Consider the following 22,219-nt stretch of genomic DNA (forward strand, 5'->3'; position numbering starts at 1 on the left):
ACTCCAGCCACAAGGTCTCTAATATTTGGTTGCTATAGTGCATTATAGCAGGTGGGCAGCAAGCCTCATGTGAACAGCTTTGATCCTGTGGCTGGTCTACACCTCAGAAACGTCTGCGGCCACTTCTCCCTTCTGTGCAACCTCAAGCCACAGCCAAACAAATGAGCTGCTACTGAACACCCACTCGAAAATCCAGTTTTCCCAGAAACCTGACTGAAAAAGGTCTGCTGGCTATCAAATTAAAGCACAAAGGGTAAAACGCTACTCCAAAAAAAAAGCCTTGAATTCATGGATTTGTTTGGATCCTAAAATAATTCAGGACTGATAAATATTTCAGGCGCAGACATCATAGTTTTATCTTTTACCTCTATTTGGGTTGTCTGACTTTTTACAGCCAGGGGGGAAATCTTCCAAGGACTTTCTGATCATTTTAAAAGTATTTTAACTGGTTTGGGTTTAACATCACCTGACACAGAGGACTGAATCACATATTTCTCTGTAGTTTCTCTGTAGTTGCCAGCTGTGCAGCACCTTTATTGCGCTTTGCGGACTGATCACGTGACATATCCCATATCAGAGTTTTTATTATCTGAAGGAGGAGATAACAAACACGAAATACTTTATGTCCAAAAGCTCTTTTAGCTCTTTCTATCCTGCAAAAAATGAAGAGAATTGTGGCAGGGGTGTTGTCTTTGGCTCCACTGCAGGGGAGGGGTGGTGCGGAGGACTCAAGGGGCACAGTGCCCGGGAGGTGGATGGAGCAGGTGGAGATATTTACTCTAATGAGGGTTTTTCCTTCTTTTAGTGATGGGGGGAAGTGAGCTGGAGAGCTGAGGAACATTAAAACCACTGTATACACTATAATAAACAACAAAAAATACAATCTGAATCTGGTGTGGGTCCTCGTGTGTTCACTAAAATATTCTAGCTTATTAAATTTTTTGAGTTGAAATTGTTTTAAAATTTTTCTATGTTCAGTTTCATAAAGGCTTAACTGACTTCCTGAATCCCAGCCTGCATCAAATACAGAGAAAAATGACAATTATTATTATCTAATCTTATCGAGACAGATTCCCGAGCTGGGACAGAAATATAATAAACAGTGGGATAGTGATAGTTGGAGCCTGGTTTTACTGTAGTGAGTTTTCAGATTTTCTCAGATGTATCAGAGAAGCTGCATACAGTAAGTCTAGTTTCTCAAGTTTAAGATGTGCATCTGAGTCAATGCTTGTGTTCAGAAGAATTAGTCTGTGACAATACACTTAACCAGAATTGGTCCCCACGGATGTCTTTCCTTGACTAACAAAAGCAGCCAGATCTAGCCATTTGAGAAAAACATAGATAATTAACACCTCACATTAAAAAAAACAAACCTTTTTACTATGATACTGGTGATTTTTTCCTTTTGAGGGCAAGGCCAAACCCGGAAATGGATTTTAGACTTAGCAGAAAATCAGCCTCTGATGATGATGATGATGATAATAAGAGAATCATCACAGTTGTGGTTCAGGCTCAATGCTGCCCCCATCTGGAGCTGAATGTGAATCACCACCAAACTGTATTTACCACAAGTCTGCTGCGTCTTCTATCTAAATTCGTGAATCTTGTGCCATATGAAGACATCTCTACCAGTAACTGATGCTGAAAAGGTGAAAACTGGAGGATAAAATGTCACCAAAATGCACTAAACAAATGTGTGATGGTTCAAATTCCTCGCTCAGACCTTCTTCACCTTTAAGTCAGTGACTGGGGTCACAGTGACGTTTTCTGTGTAATCACCCCTGCGCTGTATTTGAGTTCTTACTCAGTCTTTTGTTTTAATTTCTTCTCCTGCCTTCTGTGTTATCATTTTTAGACTTCATATCTGTGTTGGTTGTTTGCCTTTTGAGTATTTCCTGTTTTAGTTTGAAGTGAAATGTGTCATGTTTTTTAGTATGTTAGTCCTCTCCATGGTGGAGGGGGTTTGTGCCTTAGCGATCCCAGGAGTTATGTTTTCTCGGACAATTTGCCTCTGGTCACAGGTCCTGGGTGAGGAGCCAGATTCAGATGATCCTGTTCAAGAGGAAATCTTGGATCCAAGTGATCTCACCTGGAGCAGGAACACTGGAGACCCACCCTGCAGCCTGGCCTGGTGGAGAAAAAGTGCTCATTGCCTGAATCAGCTACGTGTCCACCACCCCCCTGTCTTCCCATCACCTCCTGAAGGAACAAATAAATGGGTCTGGAGGTGCTTGTAGGATGGAGCAGCGGTCGAAGGAGAGTTCCTTAGCAGTCTGATTCCTTGCTAACTTTCAGTTAATGTTGGTCTTTCAGACTCCGGCTTATCAGCTTCTAATAAAGCTACATTTCAAAAGAGCCAAACATTCACACCACTTAATTGAACATGCATGTGGGACTGTGGGAGAACAGTTAAGATTTCTTCATCCATATTTACAGGTCTCACTGAAAGGATCCAGGATCATCTCATCACTGCAGGTTTTTCTTTGGCCTCTCTGTAAGCAAATCTAATTTCATTCAGCTCTAAACTCTAAACTTTTACCATAGCAGTTGCAGTCCAAGTCTCTGGGTGTTAACTGCCCAGTTGTCAGCTTAGAAAGGATGCTATCTTGCTCTCACAAATTGTATTAGTCCTGTCACTTAAAGAACATAAAAATAGTAAAACCCAAACCTATGAAGGGTTGTTTCTGCCATAAGTCAGCACTTTTAAACAAATGATAAAGTCATTGCAAAGGTTTTCCCTTCCACTTGCTCCAGAAAGAAAGACAAAAAAGTTAAGTTCAAGTCCAGTGTGGCGAGGGCTGTAAATGTCTGTTAGACGAGCGTTTGTGTATCGCCGACAGACGCACACAAACACACGGAGACCTCGCTCCCTTTCATAAAGCTTTATTTCACAGATCCCCCGTAACAGGAGGCCGAGGCAGCCGGGCTCATTATTCATTTACATACACTGTGGCCAGTCCTTACCGATGCTCCCCGTGTTAAATAACTCAGTAATTCAAGACAAAAAACAGCAAAACACACACGCACACACACAATGCTCAACTTAAGGTAACAATAACAATATCATAGCGATGGTAATAATAACAACCATTGTCAAATATTATGTATTTCCAGGATTTTATACTGCATTTTCTAAAATTTGTTACACAGTCAGTCATCTTTAAGGTGCACCATAAAATCTGCATGTGACGTTTCGGTAAAACTTGACAAAAATGCTGCACCAGAACACGCGGTGAAGACAGAGAATACTTAAGCTTTTTATGTTTTTTTTTTTAAATGTTTCAGATGAGTTTGTTTGTTTGTTTTTTTCCAGCCAGTTCTGCTCCTCCTTGCTGTCCCACCGCTGTGGATACCGTGGATGTGGAATCAGCGCAGGTGAACGCTGGTTGTTTTGTTTGGCACGCTGTTTTATAAGCCGCTGTGGTGTGGCATGAATCTCATAGCTCAAGCAGAGACGAAAGGCGCGTCTTCGTGGATGTGTGGCGACTCACAGGACCTCTGCGGAGGAGGAAAAGAACAAAACCAGAAGCCTGAGTGTGAGTATCGTTCGTTTTATGTTTAATATGTTCGATGAAAATGAGACTCGTTGTTGAAGGGTGCCAGATTGATTTCGGATGAGGGGACAAGTTTTCAAAGATTGAAAAATAGGTTTTAGGTCCTAAATCCTGGGATTCTGTTCTGCCATGATCGATCACAGGAGCTTAATCGTCAAATTAATGAATTTCTCTATCTCAATAAATCATGGTCAGTCCTCCAAATGATCTCTGCTTATTGAAATCTTCATTAGTGCCACTGAAGTCGCCTGAGACTGAGCTATTGCTGCAGCCTTGCACGCTCATCTCTGACTTGATCGTTCTTGGTGGAAACCTGGCTGAACAGAGGTGCTGAGATGACGTGCTCCAGCCTGCACTTATCCCAGCACCTCTGGCCCTGTGGCAGGTTTCAGCAGGACGATGCTGCCTAAAGGACCCTAACTAAGACACACCCACTCCACTCCACACTGCTTCAGGAAATCATTCCTCCTGTTCTCCATATAACTGAACAATAATTCTTCTTTCTGCGACAGGTGAACTCACCCTTCACACACAATTCTGTGCAGCTGCTTCTTAGATTTATGTGTAAATATGATTTATTAATGTCATTTGAATGTTTCTCTTGCCCAACCTCAGTCTTCTTTTCTACTCTTCTTTAACTTAACCTCAATTTAATTTCCTCTGGCACATGCTGGCCCAACATGTTCATCAGAGGCGACTGTCATCCAGGAATTCCTCAAAAATAGATCCGGACGCTTGTGCAGATGATGTGCATCACGTTCAGAGAATTCCGTACCTCATATTAAACTCCTTCTATATTCTAATATTCTAATGTTCTTAAGCTAGCAGTGGTTTTATGTCTCACTTCTGCCACACTGGGTTTGGTCCTCGATTCTTATCCGAGGGTGGCGTGTTTTCTTGTAAAGTTTAGCTAATAATGGAGCTGCTGTTACCATGAGAAACATTCTTGTGCAGCTGATTTGTAAAAGTAAACCTACTCCTGCAACAATAACACAGTGTTGTTGGGCAGATACAGAATTGTAGCCTTGTTACATTAGCATGCTAATGTATGAAGCGCCTTGAGGCGACTTTTGTTGTGATTTGGCGCTATATAAATAAAATTGAATTGAATTGAATTGAATTAATGTTTACCATATGTCTTAGAGTAGATGGGCAGGACTGATAAGCAGCCACCCTGTTGCTCACGTTCCTGTTTGATGTTGTGTTTCTGTACCTGCGACATGCTGAGGCTTCATGGGGCCTGTTTTCATCAAGAAGGGCTCTCCTCCCTCGAACGCCATGATCGGCTCACTCACCAGCCCGCTCTGCTGCTGGCTGGGGTTACCGCTGCCGCCGCTGTTGTTCAGTTGAATGATCTCCTCGAAGTCAGTGCCGTTGGCTGAGACGCCGTTTTGATGCACGGAGGGCTGGACGCCGTTTACAACAACAGGGCTGGAAACGTTTTGTGCTGGGTTGAGCACCGATGCACTGGGGGCCTGCAGGTTTCCAGGAGCTGCAGAGAAATTCGTGGACAAGTAAAGGACATTAACAACCTTTTCAGATGTTTACAGAATCAGTCTAACATTTGGACACATCTACTTATTAAATGCAGCCTTTTCTTTAATATTCTTTAGTCTCTGTCATATGTAAACTGTTAAAATAGCCAAGATCTACCAAAATCTCAAATAACAAGATTATTGTATGTGCAGCTAATCGCTTTGAGACAAAACTTCATGCTTCCTTTTGCATTAAGAGGTCAAGTTTAGAGAGTTTTTTTCTACTTTTGGCTCTTTATGATTTCTTTGGGTCAGTAAAAGTAGTTTTCCCTAATGATCCAGTTAGGTTGGACATACTGGTGGACATACCGCCCACAAAACATTTCTGCTCATGCCTAAGGTGTCGCAGCTTAGACAAAAGTCCAGTCCTGGAACAGGAAGGGAAGAAGCTGATGCAGGAAACAGATACCGGAGGTTTTATCAAAGTATATATCTGCAGGAATCTCCTGCAGGGAAATCTGCCAATGTCTGTGTTTTGTGTCCGGTTACAACAAAGAGGAGGTACACGACAAGCCGAAACAACAGCACACCCTCCCGTGTCACAACAGAAGGAATAAACTGCCTTTTTATAAGGTCATCTCAGGTTTCACCACACTAACCTACTGTGGTGGCATGCACTAGCATTATATTAGCACTCCATTGTCTGGTGGAACCTCAAAGCCAAAGAAAGAATGCCCATTTATTATATACAGTATATTTCCTGGGTTAGTAATAGACCTTTGGGTTGGAAAAGCCCCAGGTGACAATCTCACAAAGGTGGATATAATCTTTGAAAAAGCCAAAGTAGAAACGTGTGAATGAGTACATGTGTTCTTTTGTGACTGATTTAAAGGTTGACGAGGGGTGACGGTTACCTTTACTCGGCTCTGCGTCCTTTCCGTTGACCTGAGGAGACGCTTTGACATCCCTCTGTGATTGCAAAGAGCAGAACAAGACTCGTGTTATTCCACAAAGGCGAGCAAGTGTTCAGTCTGGAGCCTGTTTCGAATGAATCACACCGACCTTATCTCCCGCATCGCTCTTCCGAGTCCTCTTCATGATCTCCTCGAGGCGCTGTGCAGATCAGACAGAGAGATCAGTGCTCTTGTTTTTCAGCTCGACTGTGAACTGTCTGTGACTTTCTGAACTCTCTACAGATGATATTTTTCTCTCTTTGGCCTCACCTTCTTCCTCTCCAGGCGCTCCTGCTCTTCTTTCTGGAAGTGCTTCTCCCTCTCTATGCGCTGACGCTCGGCCTCCTCGCGGGCTTTTGCTTCAGCTTCCTCCCTCTGAAATAAAGAAGATACAAATATGAAGCAAGTTTAAACGTTTTTCACAGTAAAACTAAAGAAAAAGAAGAATAAGCGTCCCTCCTGCTCTAAATCTTACCAAGTAAAAGTTAAAGGTGACCGAGGGTTCAAAAGGGAACGGGATATTAGCCTAACACTGTCCACACAGCTGTACAACATATTATAGGTAGTGTAAAGGTAGATTTAATAAGAAAACTTTAGTTTAAATGTACCTAATAAAGTAACATACAGGTAGAAATAAAAGAGAGGCTATATATGAAACATATTTTCTTGTATTTACAAAACAATGCACTATGACTTTTTGATGTGACTACAGCTGGAATAAGCTGTGATAATACGGCTGCAGTTTGGGGAGGGCCTCGGAGAGGACTGGCAGTGCCTACTGGGCCAGTAAGATCCCCACTTTCTGAAGACAGCCATGAGAAAGGACATTTTCAAAGCCAAAGCAAAAGCCAGAGTACCCAGAGAGAACCCACACAAACTCCACAAAAACTCACGCCAGCCTGATGGTGGACCTGAACTCAGACATTTTTGCTGTGAGGCAACAGTGCTAACCACCGTGCCACCATGCAACATAATGAAAATAGCAAATGAAATAAGCAAACAAGCTCATTTGTGCTATAAACGCTGCGGTTTATCTGGGTGATTGTGGCTGTAACAAAGCTGTTTTTTAACCCGACTCTTCGGCACTTTGAGGCTTTCATCCAGAAGAAAGAAACTCCCTCTGCAAAGGCTGTGAGCTGTCAAATAATATTAAACCAGCCACCTGTTGCATATGTAGACAATTAAAAAAAGAAAGAAAAAAGCTTCTTCGAGCATGACAGATAATGCTTGAGGCCCTTTCTTGCACACATCTTTACATTTTGCTAAAATATTTCAGTTTTGAGTCAATAATTGCTTCAAAAATATTTATGAGACTGACTTCTTATAACCATCTGACACTTGTCATGTGTGCTGCAATCAGCAATCATATGTTGAGTGAGATGGGGCTCCTTACACCATTAAAAAAACATGCAAATGAAACCAACTGACCACCAGGGGGCAGCACCTGCTCAGCGTGGTCTGCAGGTCTGCAGCCTTCAGGTCTGACCTCATATTATTTAACCCCCATTACATACTTGACTGGATATTTAAACACACATATGTTTAAAATGCAGCAGTGAAAACAACACAAGGTGTCGTGAGGTGCAGCCAGCTGTTTTTTAAATCTTGCCTGCATCTTCCCCAAGCCCTGCGCATTTTCAGACCATTTAGCTGAACACTTGAGCGAAATGACCTCTAAAAAAATATGAGGCCACTCCACTGTGAAGCAAGCTCGCTGTCAGGGTGGAACAATGGCCTGATTGAGTGGAGCAGGGGAGTCGAGACGAGCTGAGTGCTTCAGGCATGGCGCGCACTGACGCTGCTTATCCAGAGCCGAGCGACCGAGACAGAGGCAGCACAGGCCCGTCGCTACCCTCCACCATCACAATGGCTCCCTCATCGCCATTATGGAGGTCACCAGCTGGAATGTGCCCACAGCAGACAAGGGCCCTCTGACTGTTAGTGCTCATGAGTGACAGCAGCACATACTCATACTCTTTAATCTGCCCAGATGCCAGACAGTCACAGAGGCTGATGTTTGGGCTCACAGCAGCACAGTTTCCTGCACATTAATCTGCCCAGATGGTAAATGGGCTTACTGCATGTGGGGATCACTGGGATTCATGGTGGTTAATGGAAAATTAAAGTGGGGTTTCACAGCAAAGGGTATTTACAGTGGAGTTGATGATCTGTCAGGAACGGGTGTCTGATTCTCACTGGATTACCACAAACACGCCGAAGGGGTTAAAGGATAATTCTGGTTTATTTCAACGAAGTGTATTTCCCACTAATGTGTCCATTGTAGCTCTGTGGGTCACTCTGGATGTATACTATAAAAATGTTCTGATGTTTCAGAACATTATGGCCCAAGTCCATGGAAGCTCGTTTCAACCAGTGATCTCAAAATTTCAACTGACACAATAACTTGAAATTTTGAGTTATTACTCCGAAACCTTTGGAAACAAGCTTCCATACATCCAGTAGACTTCCATACTTTCCCCTTTGACTTTTCTCAGTAATTATGCCTCTGAGCATTTAAATTTAGGGAGAGAAGAGCTCTCAATCAGACAGCACAGCACTGAGATTTTTTAATTTATTGCCTTATTGCTTTTTGATCAGCTTCTAAGTTTCTCTTTTTGCACTGTGATGCTTATTTCCTCATGAACACCCCACCTAACACTTTATTTTTTGCCCATCATGTTAAAGCTTTGTTCTGCACCTAACTCGCACATCCCTGCCTTCTCTCCTCATGTCCTCTGGCTTTTTCCTTTTTCATTAAGTCGCACCTTCTCATTTCCTTTGCCCTACTGCCTGTGACCTGAAAATCAATCTCAGAAAGGATGTCTTGAAATCCTTGAATGTATGTGGAGGACAGAGGGGAGAGGAGGCTTGCAGGAGGAGCCATAATCGAGGATGCACAAGTGGATCCTTTGCACCCTTCAAAGTATGAAGAAACAGCTCAATGCTGAAGGCAGACAAGAGACCTCAACAGAAGTGGTAAACTTTGGCCCATGTGTGCATTTTATCATATTACGGTTATCATGGTGTGATGGAAGGCAACTCGAATCATTGTTCCCCTCCTGAAGCCTTTGTGTGGACTAAATGAAATGTACTGAAGCATATTTATACCAGAATCTATTAATTTTTTTACTGACTTAGCTTAAAGCCCGGGACTAAACCACCATTAAACCCAGCGTTCCTACCTCCTGGACTCACGTATGCACTGGTTTTATTCAAGTTGGAATGACATAATCTGCAGCATCTTAATAACTCCTGTCATCACCCACCTGTCTCTGCAGCCTCTCGTTCTCCTCCTGCTCGACCTTCGCTCTCTCCTGCGCCTCCTTCTCCTCCTGAGCTCTCCTGGCTTCGTCTCTCAGGCGCTGCTGCTCGGCCATGAAGCGAGCCTCCTCCTCCCTGCGCTTCCTCTCCTCTGCCTCCCGGGCCCTTGCCTCCTCCTGCAGGATCCTGAGGAGAAGGTTCTGCGTTACAAGCTGCATTCGCATCAGCGGTCTGTGGCGCCCTCTCCTAAATAATATCTTTTTTGAACGTGTGCCTGAGATGATGCATTTTATTATGTTGTAGGTTTGCTGACATTAAAGCAACTGTGTTGCTTTAATGTTTTGTTTACTAGTGAGTGTCTATTTGGGTTTAGATCACAGCACAATGTTAAGTGTTTATCCAAAATCTGCCTTACAAACTCAGGAAAACATGGTCTGTCATGCATTGTGTTATCATATTTTATGAGGCACACAGTCTGTGTGGACAGCAGGTCTCACTTCTTCTTTTGCTCCTGCTCCAGACGCTCCTGCTCCTCTCTCTCCCGTTGCTCTCGGGCTTGTCTGCGTTTCTCTGCGAGGACGCGAGCGGCCTCCTCTGGGTCGTTAGTGCCTGCCGACGGCCTGCTGCTGGCCGGTGCGGCCGGGGTGGAGGCGGCAGCAGGTGCAGGAGAAGGAGCGGGATTGCTGACGGTGGTCGCCGCAGGTTCTACGCTCGGTACAGTTGGAGACGCTGCTGATACGACCGGCGGGCTGGGAGAAAGAGGAGTGGCCGGTGCGGAGGACACCACGATGGCAGGAACGTTACCCGGGGCTGATAGAGAGGCGAGAAAGAGACGTTTTAACAGTAAGGTCTGATTTAGCATTTAATCAATTTTAAAGCTTCCAGTGTTATAAAGGAAGCCACACAGCGCAGATCACAGCGACAGCGTGAAAAGACATTTTGTCAGACACCATGAGCGAGTACGTCAATCACGCCTCACCACTTTCCTCCTCTTTAAACAAAAGAGCAGCTTCAACATGACGGCGTACTGACAGTCCTCTCCAGACATTTTCTAGATCTATGGTTGTTTCTGTGATTTACACACATCTTATTTGTCACCACAAAGCTGAATCACGTTCTATCACAAAACTAAAGCTGAATTTAAAGATGGCTGCATGTTTCAGCTTCTGTTTTCTTTATCGTTTTCACTGAATAGATGCAATCGGGAATGAAGGAATTATAGATTTGCCTACAAATTGAGCATGACTTGGATGCTTCAATCAGAAATGCACGTTAAAACTTCTTATTAACATCCTCCTGGATGCAGGCTTGAGCATTTGATTTCGACAGGACATCGGTGAACACTCTAGGGTGAGGATTGTGGTTTTATTTTTGCACGTTTCACGGAAGAGTCACAAAACTGTCACTAAATTAATCGTCAAGTTCAGTTCCTGATGCATTCAGGTCACTGTAAGCTGAGCTTACACACACACACACACACACACACACACACACACACACACACACACACACACACACACACACACACACACACAGATTACTGCATGGTGAATGTCAGCCAAAACCTCCAGGTCACCTTGAAGCCACGGACATCGTCAGCGTGATACCCACACTCACTCTTTTTCTCCTCTGAAGTGTCGGGCTGCTGGGGTTCATGGCCCGTTTCCACGGTGACAGCAGAAACCGCCTGGGGCTGCACTCTGGCAGGCGTCTGGGCCCGTTTCGGTCGGGTCTTGATGCCAGGAGGAGGAGGCGTTTTCTTGCCCGAGGCGGTCTTCGCGGCACCTGTTGCTGGCACCAGTGGGGACAGGGGGCGACTTTTGGGGGCGGCAGGTGACGGAGGTCTGTTTTTGGGCCTCAGGGTGCTGAGGAGCAGACAGGAGGTGAAATATGAGCAGAACGAGTACCAGAGATGAGAGAGAGGGGAGAAACGACATTTCAGATCAGTGCAGGAAAAGGTAAAAAGGTTCCCAGCGCTCTACATAAAAAAACAAAACTAGGTCATGTGGAAGTTGGGAGTGACTCAATGTGAAACTCCACATTCAGCCGTCATGAATCTCTGCAGAGAGCCGTCATTTCCTCCTGTGATCATTCAGGAGGAAAACCCGATTCTGTCTGAGAACTGCAAGTCTCACTCTAACAGACCTGCTGCTAGAGTCCAGCAGCGTCTCTTTTAAACGTTAGGTTACTCCACCTTCGACCATCTGCCACACATTAATCTGCTCCAAGGCTAAAGCAGTCTATCTCCCAGCTTCTCGCCTAAATTAACACAGAGTTAATTAACCGTTTGCTTAATAAACCACAGTTTTTGGACATATTTATCTGATGTAAAGCAGGTAATCTGCTGCGATACCTGGTCTCTGGCCTGGATCTCTGGATCGTGGTCGTAGGCGATGCCGTCTGTCTTTTCTTCTGCACTTTCTCTTTTGTGAGAGCGCTCTTCTCTTTTTCATTCTCTCGCTCTTTGTCCTTCTTCTCTTTCTTCTTTTTATCCACCTTGAAGGAAGAGATGAGACAAATAACCAGTTTTTACCTTATTATATAATCGTGTAATTTAAATCCTGCTGGAGCTGGAAAATGAAACCCAGTTCATTATAGCTGCAGTCTTCTGAATGTTATTAGGTATAATACTTTTCATAAGGTTTGTGTGTGATTCATGCTGTGTGCTGTAGAAAGACTCAACAATAGACTCAGTCACCTTTTTCCAATTTGCTTTCCCCTGTTTGGGTTTGTTCGTTATTTGTTAAGTTGGATTTGTTATTCAAGGTTTTCTCTGCATGTAATGTTTGACACCATCCAGTGATGTTTTTATAAAAGGAAGTTTTGTTATTTCTGGGCTTCATTTACCATCCATGTTCATCGAATCACCTCCTGGACAAAAAATGTCTCGTTAGCTGTTGTTTTTATGGCATTAACTGGAGCGTTAAAATTAATTTTACTCCACTGAAAACTAACTAAAACTTTTACTACTCTGTGTACTCTGTACAAGCTATTTTAGCTCCTCCCCCTTTAAGCCAACTGCCTTCTGACTGGCTGCCCCTCACAAGTAGGTTTAAGCAGATGGTGGGTGTGGCCTCTATGGCTGAGATGACCATAATAGGGCTGTCACTCCTGTCACTCATCATTCGAATCCTAGAGTGGAAAATTCTGTCTGAAGATGATGACTAGTGACCTCTGACCTGATCTGAAACTTTGGTCCATTATGACAGTTTTGTTACGATGAACAACACACAACAATTATTTATATGAAGTATTGATTAGAATATGATTAATCCTGATGCAGATTTCTGTTACCATAGCAGGATATCAGGGCTACTTAGTGAAAATGATAATATACTCAAAAACTGTTTAATCCTAATCACGCTCTCCTACCGGGGTGGAGTTTCGGCGGCGTTGGCGCTGGGTGATGTCCGGCGTGCTGGCCGAGGAGACCCTCCAGCGCTCTGCGGTGTTCTGGTGCGGGTGATGATGGGAGCAGGCGTTCAGCGGGCTGGCCGAGGCTGAACGGGAGCAGTGGTGAGAGTCTGAGTGACAAACAAACATGCAGAGAGCGGCAGCAGGGCCGAGGTCACACACACATACAAACACACACCATGCAGGGTGGTAAAAACCCCACGGTGAGGCCACACGGCGAACACGACATGCTGACCCTGCTGACCGACAAAGTGACGGAAGCCGAGCTGAAGGTGACGGATTGATCACACTCAAAACACAATCAAATTTTATTGCTTTCCATTGTAGCTTTATATTTAATTAAAGCATCTTTGCACTTTATGAGACAACACTAGCTCGAGCTACATTTCGCCTCATCAACACTGAATATGAGTTTTACTTAAAAATAGAACAAAATTCTGAAAAAGTAATAGAAATGCACAGATGATGGAGGCCACGTCTTAAAGCTCATGTCTTCCAGAAGGTTTTGGACAATGACACATGTTTGGTAGTTTTGCATCTGTATACCAAGTCAGTGGACTTTAAATCAACCAACCCAGATGTGAGCCAAGTGCAGACTTTCAGCTTTAATTAAAGACATTTAATAAAACTAACTGTCAAGCAATTACTGCCATTTTTATAAGTAGTCCTTCATTTCCAGAGGTTCAAAAGTACGTAGAAAAACTCACTTATGTTTAAATAGAAGGATCATATCCTGGTTGTTTGACTTCGGTGGTGTACAGAGGGGAAATTACAAACTGTCTCTGTCCAAAACCCTGTGGACCAAACTGTGTGACCAAAAGCTCCAGAAAGAAAACAATAAATGTCAGGTTCAGATCACAGAATATATCTTTTCTGTCACTGTGTCCGATTAGGTGAATGTTACATCATAAATTAATGTTGATCTCCAACCAATCGTAGCTTGGCTCTCATGTCATGTTACTGGGCAGAAAAAAAAGGGACAAACAAACTAAATAAACAATTATGCAACAAGTGACAGATACTGGCAGTCAAAAAAATATCGCAAGAGAGGCGAGTTTGCTTTTTACTTCACTTTGTTTAAGTACCTACTTACAAAACTATTACTATCTCTTATGTTAATGGGTTGATTTTTAACGGGTCTTTTATCCATGAAAAGGCTGCTTTTAGTATTTTTCTTTTGCCTTCTTTACAGCATACCTCTCGTTCTCAATCTAACAAAATGGTAATTGGAATCTCACAGGAATTATCTAAAAGATCTATAAAAAGTTGTTATGTTAACTTCTTTTTACTGAGAAGTATCAGAATAGAGCTCTCTAAAATAAATTTGTTCTATTTATTTTTTACTTTAATATCATGAACTACTGTATGGTTACATTTGTGGTGTTACGGGTCAATCTTGACCCATGTTTTCAATTCCATGCATAGCTCGTATTCATATCAAATCAGATTATGTAGTATTTGCTTGGATTGCTGGACATGTATCGCCATAAGGAGCATTTTCCTTGGGGCAAAATCTTCACCCACTGTCACCTCAGGCTCTGGGTTGACCTTCCGTGAAATGAGCTGCACACATCTTTCCCATACATCCCTGATGGGAGCAAGCTCATCAGATAGTGCTCTAGTATCTCTGTTGTAAAATCTGCTGATATTATTCAAAAGTCTGAAGTAACATTGTTGCCTGGAAAATAGTTCTGCCTGTCGATGTGTCCCAGAGACTGTCAGTGATCTTGTTGCTTGCTGTGTTCACTCCAGCACACCGTCATTCCAAATGTGTCATGGACTGCTTACATCCATGACAACAGTACAAGGCCTCCAACAGATGTTACCACTTTTGGATTTGTATGTTTCGGCAGGAGCAGCTCACACTCCAAGCTATGGCAAGGATTAAAAACAATCTAACAGCTTTGTGTTTTGTTGGCACTGGTTGACATGAAGGGATTTACGACCTCATCATCGTTCATTTTTCTGTCTGTATCATTCAGACTGAGAAGTTTTTGTGATGATATTGTGTAGAACTCGGCATAAATGTACCACGAAGTAAACCAAGGCACAGTTTAGGACAAACATACCACATGCTCCACAAAGGATAAAAAGAACGGGGGAAGATTAGGATCTTATTCCGTTTTGTTTGATTCACAGCAAACAAACTCTTTCCCTTTTATGAAAGGAATGAAAAAAATCACTACAGACAATAAGACGTGTGTGCACAGGAGCAGAGGTTAAGCAGAGTAAGGGTAGAAAGGTATAGCAGGTGTCTTACACTCACGAGAGTCGCTGTTGTTGAGGAGGGTGGCGGCGCTGCGGCTGCGGGCCAGGAAGGACAGCGTCGGCGTCATGAGCCGCTCCACGATCCGGCTCTCCCACGGGCTGAGGCGCAGGCTGCGGGCTGACACAAGAGGGCGCTGTCAGTGTCGAGTTAGTGTTACAGCAGATACTCCTCTTACACACTAAAAAACCTCCCACTTTACACTTTCACGCACACTCACACACCCTCTCTACATCCGATGCAGAGTGGAGTTTTTATGCTGCATTCGTGTGCTGCTGAAAACCTCACGAAAACACACACATGAAGCCGGATGAGGAAATGTTACCTGGTTATGATGTAAACACCTGTAAATAAACACCTTCATCGTGTGTTTATTTAGCCAGACAAACCCTCAGACCGTCAATGTGTTTGTGTCTTCAGGGTTTGAATTCTCAGACAGGAATAAAATGCAGATTAGTCCACAGGATTTTACACGAGTTTCCACCTGCACCTGAATGCAAGCTCAGCTACGGAAACATTTCTGGGAAGCATCAACGCTCACTGGTTGATTCGAATATCAGCAGGTGGAACCAAGAAATTAAATATGATTAAAATTCAATTTTTATTTGATTTATAAATACTTTATTCCAAATCGCTTTGTACAATAAAATCTGTTCTTTTTGTTGGGGTTTGGTTCCCAGCATCCTGTGAGTCAAAAGCTCTGTATGATATCAAACAGGCATATTATTTACACGATCACCTGCACACACACCTATAAGCGAGTGCAGAAGCCCCACCCACCTGCTGTTCAAACCTTTGGTTTGCAACAGGCAGCCAATCAGAGAACGTTCTCCAAAGAGTAGATAATAATGGATAAACTGGAGGCCTAAGAATTAATATATGATTTAAAGGTAAAACTTCAACAGGAAGAAATAGAGCAACTGTAGGAACTATTTTCAACAGCGGATTAATACTCATTTGGTGTTCTGGAGGGAATAGTTTGTGGCAGCACTCTGACGGTAAAAAAAACCTGCATGTCACGGAGATTTTGAGCAACAATGGAGCCCCATAAAGCAGTTTATTCATGGGATTTGTGAACAATAGGAAAAATAGGAAATCCCCAGACTCCTGAGCTCAGTGCTTCTTTAGCTCTGACCGCTGAGGTTTAACTCATCCAGTGAGTCTTACTGCTGCTGAGAAATGTTTGGTCACACTCCAGCCTGCCTTTCAGACATGATGAGACTCAACACTGAAGAGAAGTCGTACAGGATGAACGCCTGAACATGTTGTGCACAAAGACATCAAATATTAAAAAAAACAAAACCCACACACACAGAGGAGTGTCCCCAGTTCATTTTTACGACTTACCACTCAAAAACAAAGGTAAGACCCACTTTGGCCATTTACACGACCCCACACTAACTGCTAAGGGCCCTCAGAGTTTTCTGGGTTCTGTGCTGTTTGTCCTGCAAGCACAGACGCACTCCTCCGACCTGAACATGGCTCTGCGTGCTTCTTTAGCGAGTCTCATGTGATAAAGGGTCAGCGTGCAACAACAGGAGGATATAATCCAACAGATTGTAATAAAGGGTGGGAGAAAGAAAGAATAAATGGCACTCACAGGAGCGCACGTACACGTGGTTTGAGTCAAGGTTTGACGATAAAGACGTATACAGATAACTGGGTGTGCATTTTAATACATACAGAACAAAGTAAAACTGGGCGGTGTATGTATATGCTGAAACTAAAACAGCAAACATTGAATACAACATTTTTAATGATTTATAGATTATAGATAATGATGATTTACAATATTTAAAGCAGTAAACAGTGTGGCGTTAAAGCACCAATAACAACAATCTAAATATCTAATCAGTTACATAATGACAATTTCTACTATTAATGTTAACATTTTAACATTTAGCCCTCCTTGCTTCTTAGATGGTTTTCTTTCTAATCCATGCAGCATATTGTAAGAAAAACAATGTATTTTTAGTATTTATCTAAATGACTAACACATATTATTACACTGTAACAATATGTAGAACTCTAGAACATTTATTTTTTCAGCATACTGCTGCTAATTAAAGAGGTCTGAGAGGAAACTAGACTCTCGTCAGGGTCAGGTGAGAAATGTAAAGAAGCAGGACGAAGCATGAAGCTTGTGCTCGTTTGCCACGAGTGTGGTAAATGTATCTGTTTTTCCTGGAGCTAAGCTTTAAGTAGTTTTTCCACAATAAATAAAAGATGAATATACTCTGTATTTTCCCTGGCTTAAACTCAGCTGTTTTTCCAGAGAACCTTCTGTGAATAGTATTATTAAACTAAAAGAAACTGAAGTAAAACCACAGCCTTAAAAACATGATGCCACATTTAACAAATGACAGAAGAAAGCAGAACTCGTACTTTCACTTCTACCAGCATCACTTGGTAATTCGATATTGTTATTGTCTCAATAACATCACGTACTGGTGTCAAACATGCAGACCGGGGGCCAAAAACAGCTCAGCAAACTGTATCATTTAAGTGTGAAAACTGGAGTAAACCCCTTAGTTACTGTTACTTTTCAATAATGGTAAAAAACAAAAGTACAAAAACATGGTAAGCCTTTTGTGGTGATGCCAACCCGAATACTCAACAGTGGAAATGTCTGAAAGGTTAAAAGTATTTTTAGATATAGAGAAGTTGTTGTTGTGGTTCATTATTAAATGAGAAAAGCTGGGTGAAATACTTTCTGTTGTCAGTTGTTTAAATGTAAAAAGTGGTAACTTTAATTTAAGCTTTTTTGGCTACTGTTACAAAAACTGGGAAAAAATTAAAGATTTAAGCAAACGCTTTTAGGTTTGGTCCACTCGAGATGAAATTAGGCTGCACATCACACCCAGGATCTAAAATGAGTTTGACAGTCTTGCTTTCACTGTTTGGTCCAAAACCCCACAGCCAGACAGAGTCTCACTGTGACGTCTGTCAATTTACGACAGCCGGTCGGGTTTTTGGCGACTTCCTGTCTGTTGTCCGGTAATTTTAACCAACAACATGCTTTTTATAGAAGCGTCCATGTGTGACGATGAAGTTCAGATTCTTTTCATTCCTCTGTTTTAACGACACACACCAGCCAGAGTGTGAGACACCTCACCTACAGACAAACACCACATGTACACAAGGGTCAGTGTGATCAGAGCTGCTACGACTCATTCGAGATGCCGCCACTCTTAAACCTCCACCGTAAAGGCAGTCACCTCTGCTGCACACAGGACAGATCCTTCTCACAGCATGTTTTATGACAAACTGATAACCCGACTACCTCCTGTTGCTAAGCAACAGTGTTTTCCCTCCTCCTCTTCCTTCTCCAATGCGGCAAAGGGAGGCTGAGCTGCCGCCTGCTGATCGACCGTTCACCTCGAGGTACCTGCATCTGTAAACGTCACCATCCCGCCACCCTCTGCAAACTGGCCCAGAGACAGCAGCTCTGCTATCGACCGTCCTTTCATGTGCCTGCAGTATCGGAGTGTCTGTATTAGTGATGATCAAGCACAAAATCTGAATCTGTATTGTGTTCGCGAGCGAGCCGATAACCGAGCTGGTGATTGCACCGTGGGTGATACGATCAATAATAACACGTCATGAGGCGTGACGAAATGAGATGAAGACAGTGTCGCTTAAGTGTGTGTATGTGGGAACTCGGGAGATTGATAAAAGAAGTCTGATAGAGCAATTTAGACATACTATTGTACTGCTGACAAAAAGACAACTGCTCAGTTTGTTACAAGCTGAAAAATATCTTAAAGCGACTACTTCTATTTATTATTATGATTAAATGTCTAATTGTCAGCATTTACCTGAAATTATTCAGTTCTTGTAAAATAACATTTCTTGTTATTATTAACTAACTCCTTAAATAATCGAAAGACAATTACAATTGGCCTGAAAATCCAGTTTTTAGAAGAATTTTTAGTGAAATATTTTTATATATTTGTTACGTGGCATGCTAAAATCATCTTATACTTTTCTACAACCTCAAACAAAAGTTTCAGATATTTGAAATATTATTTTAATGGAATGAAAAAATATTACCTACAGCAATGTTTCAAATTTAACAAATGGATAAAAGCAAAAAAAGAAAAATCCAAATCTGTTGTGCATTTTCATCAAATTCTGGTGGCAATTTGTTTCAATTTACTACTTTGTGTCTATGATTATTTTTTGCTTTTAAAGAGTGAAAAAAGTTTGCATTTTGATGCTGGAGGGGTTGGCGGCGGCGTGAATGTGGCTTGTTTATAGTAAAAGGTCTCTGAAATCTCAGCTGAGTACACATATAACGGATATAAGTCTGAGACAATATGCAAGAGCTTTATATAAATATATATATAGCAAACCTAGATCTGTCAAGTTGTGCGTGACAACAACAATGTAATTAACAGCAATGACAGAAATATTTGAGTAGCTTTTTCATGTTACTGATGAGCTACAGTGAAACTGTCATACTAACTCAGGTTGATGGCTATGCTTCCAAGTACTCCATTTTATCATTTTCCCTCTGAAGCAAAACCTTGTGTTAAGTACTAATAAAAACATGCCAGCATGCTAACACAGTAAACTAAGGGAATTTTATATATGCTAAAAGTCTGCGTGTTAGCATTGGGAGCATGTTAGCATGCTGATGTTGCTGTTTAGCTTGACTTATGTGCACAGTCCACACACGGTGTAGAAATAATCGTGCTAACGCCTATTTAAGTTATACCAACAATTCAGGAAATTAGAAAATCCACTTCTAAGCATAAACACGATCTTGGAGGAAAAACTTTCAACTTGTTGTTGAACCTTACAGAGCTAGCTCGCACAGTTTCATGATGAGTTTCTTATTTTAACTGTAGGGCTTGTTGCTTAATTTTATGCACTCTGCAGGAGGGGGAGATACAGGAGAGGTGGAGGAAGATCTCAGCCTGGGTGTTTATTGTCTTATGTAGTCTGGAAGATGAGTGGATGGTGGGGTGGGTGCAGTTTTCTCTGTGGTGGGGTTGGGTGGACTGTCCCGGGCTCTGTGGGGCCGGGCGGCGCTGCTGCACTGGGCCCGGTCTGGATGGGCCTGGGCCCCCTTTCCCTGGCGGGTCGCGGAGTATGGGGGTGCCTACTGGGGTCAGCGGGGGAGCTGGCCCCAGGGAGGGGTCACCTGCCCCTCCCTTCCTTCCCTCCCCATCTCCAGCTGCCTCCCTCTTCCCGCTCCACCACAACCACCCACACATGCAGGGCCTTGGAGTAGGGGTATGTCACCAGGGTGCAGAGGAGGCTACCCCCCCCCTCTGTCCCCTTCTGGCTGCCTCTGCCTCAATTTTATCCCACAACTTAGACATTCACATTACTCATACTCTCATTACACATACATATAGGATCTTGGGGGTGGGCACGATACACGGAGTCCAAAGTACCATCAGGGTGTACACCCCACCCCTGGCGTCGTTGCCCACCTCTCAATTTTAAATACACGTAGACATTGAGGGCTAGCAGGAGGGACCATGCGCTTACCTGCTGCTCTCTGGCAGGTAGCTCCATGCCCTCCTGGGTTTTAAATGCACCTTAGAACACACATGCATCAACATTACAATGAGCGGGTGGAGGGAGGTTCGGAGTCTTCTCTCACCCCCGTTCTCTGCGACCTGCTGGAGCAGGGGGGCTAGGACTAGGAGGAGGAGTTGGCCGTCCGACTGCGGTCTGGAGTGTGGAGCCTTCCTGCTGCTGCGGAGTCGGGGCGGTCTGCCTCCCCCCACCGCAGGGAAAAGGGAAACACCACCTGGGTCTGGGTGCAGTTCCCCCCTCCAGGGGCGGGGGCACCTAGACCCGGTTTGTAGAGTACGCTTGGGGAGTGTGATCGTGTGTACAACGTCTCTTTATGTATGTCTCCACGTTGGTTGAGTGTGGAGTAAGTGCATATGAGAGCATGAGGGTGGGAATGGATGTTTGTATCTGTGTGTGCCTGTATTTCTGTGTCTATATGTCAGGTTGGGTGTCAGGCGCCACCTCTCTGGGGACATCTCAGGCCCTCCAAGGTTTGGAGGCCTATCTCCCCCTACCACCACTTCCCCTGCCAGTGGCGGACCCCCTCAGACATCGGTGCGTTGGTGGTTCTTTGTGTCCGGGGATGGGCGTCCAGGTACACACCGGCTCACTCCTTGGCGGCCGCTTATCGGGGCCTGGAGCCTGGGGCTCGCTCGGGCCACTTCGGAGGTGGGGTGCCCCCGGCCTCTCGGCCTGGGGCTCGGTCACTCAGGCGCAGCTGGCTGCCGGCGGAGCTCACGGGCGCGTCACTGCAACTCCCCCTGGCTTCTGCTCCACGGCTGCTGAGTGAGCCCTCATCTGGGACTCTCCTCAGCTCTTTCCGGGACAGTGGCGCAGCTGCCCCTCTGTTGGTCTTCCTTGGTCTCTTGTGTTCTGGGGGCCTCTGGATGTCTAGAGTTTTGATCTCCTCCACACCTGCTTCACGCCCTGGAGGACGGGGCTGTGGCCCCCCCACACCCTCTAGCAGATTATTACATGAAGGAACCTTTTAAAAAAACAAAAAACAAGCGCGTCCATGCTCACAGGTGTACACACGGGTGATCACACCCACAAACTACACCCTTTTTGGCTCCTACCTCAAAGCACACTGTGTTCTGTTGATCTTATGTGCTGCACAATAATGTTTAACATTTAGTATTTACTGTCATATTCCCATATATCATTGTGATGTTGTTTATTCTATTACTCTTGTTCTCTTCTGCTTGCTTTCTTTTTTCTGTCTCAGCAGGTGATCCAGGTGATTGATATATGCATTTTTTTTTCTCTGCCCGTTCTGTTGGTTTTTGTCTTTTGCCCTTCTCCCCCGTCCCTCTTCTCAGCTGTTTCTCTTTCCCTCTTTCTTTCTCCCCTTCTTTCCCCCAGTCAAGTCTGTCCCGTATTCAGTAAGTGAAAATAAAATAAACAATAAAAGGTGAATCAAATGGACCATTACGGCAAGGCTGGGATGGTCAGTTTGGTAAAGTAAATCCGTTGGGCATCTTTCTTTGCCTTTAAATCAAATCAAATCAAATCAAATCAAATCAAATCAAATCAAATTTAGACAACAATTCTGATGGCAAAAGAGCCAAACGGGACAGGCCAAAAAAAAGGAAAAAAATAAAAAAATAAAAAATAAAAAATTTATGCACTGTTTGAACAAGAGGAATGATGTAATATATACTTGAAAAGTATCTTTACATAAACCTAAAAGTAAGAAAATGTCTTATACTACAGTCAAAAAACTGTATCTGATATCTGCGTGCTGGTGTTGTAGCTGCATCGTTA

At 43.5% G+C, this 22,219-nt stretch overlaps 1 protein-coding gene across 14 annotated transcripts in view; it reads right to left on the reverse strand.

Annotated features, from left to right (window-relative positions):
• Positions 1–2,867: 2,867 nt before the first annotated feature.
• Positions 2,868–22,219, reverse strand: part of LOC146548891 (uncharacterized) — a 56,802-nt gene continuing 37,450 nt past the window's right edge. For 3 of the 14 annotated variants that reach the window (XM_085261571.1, XM_085261568.1, XM_085261561.1), the window contains 11 exons: positions 14,924–15,043; positions 12,616–12,767; positions 11,597–11,739; positions 10,855–11,108; positions 9,741–10,053; positions 9,249–9,429; positions 6,253–6,357; positions 6,092–6,142; positions 5,944–5,998; positions 4,768–5,046; positions 2,868–3,498 (listed from right to left, as the gene is read on the reverse strand). In XM_085261571.1, coding sequence (XP_085117697.1) covers positions 3,488–3,498; positions 4,768–5,046; positions 5,944–5,998; positions 6,092–6,142; positions 6,253–6,357; positions 9,249–9,429; positions 9,741–10,053; positions 10,855–11,108; positions 11,597–11,739; positions 12,616–12,767; positions 14,924–15,043 — 1,664 coding nt within the window. In that variant the 3' untranslated portion in view covers positions 2,868–3,487. Of the gene's footprint in view, positions 3,499–4,767; positions 5,047–5,943; positions 5,999–6,091; positions 6,143–6,252; positions 6,358–9,248; positions 9,430–9,740; positions 10,054–10,854; positions 11,109–11,596; positions 11,740–12,615; positions 12,768–14,917; positions 15,044–22,219 lie in introns of all 14 variants that reach the window. The other 11 variants (XM_085261563.1, XM_085261567.1, XM_085261559.1 and 8 more) reach the window with 6 other exon arrangements.

This window comes from Mchenga conophoros, linkage group LG22, assembly GCF_057382185.1.
Source record: "Mchenga conophoros isolate Kocher_MC1m ecotype Shallow Benthic linkage group LG22, M_conophoros_male_GT1.1, whole genome shotgun sequence".
NCBI classification, from domain to species: Eukaryota; Metazoa; Chordata; class Actinopteri; order Cichliformes; family Cichlidae; genus Mchenga; species Mchenga conophoros.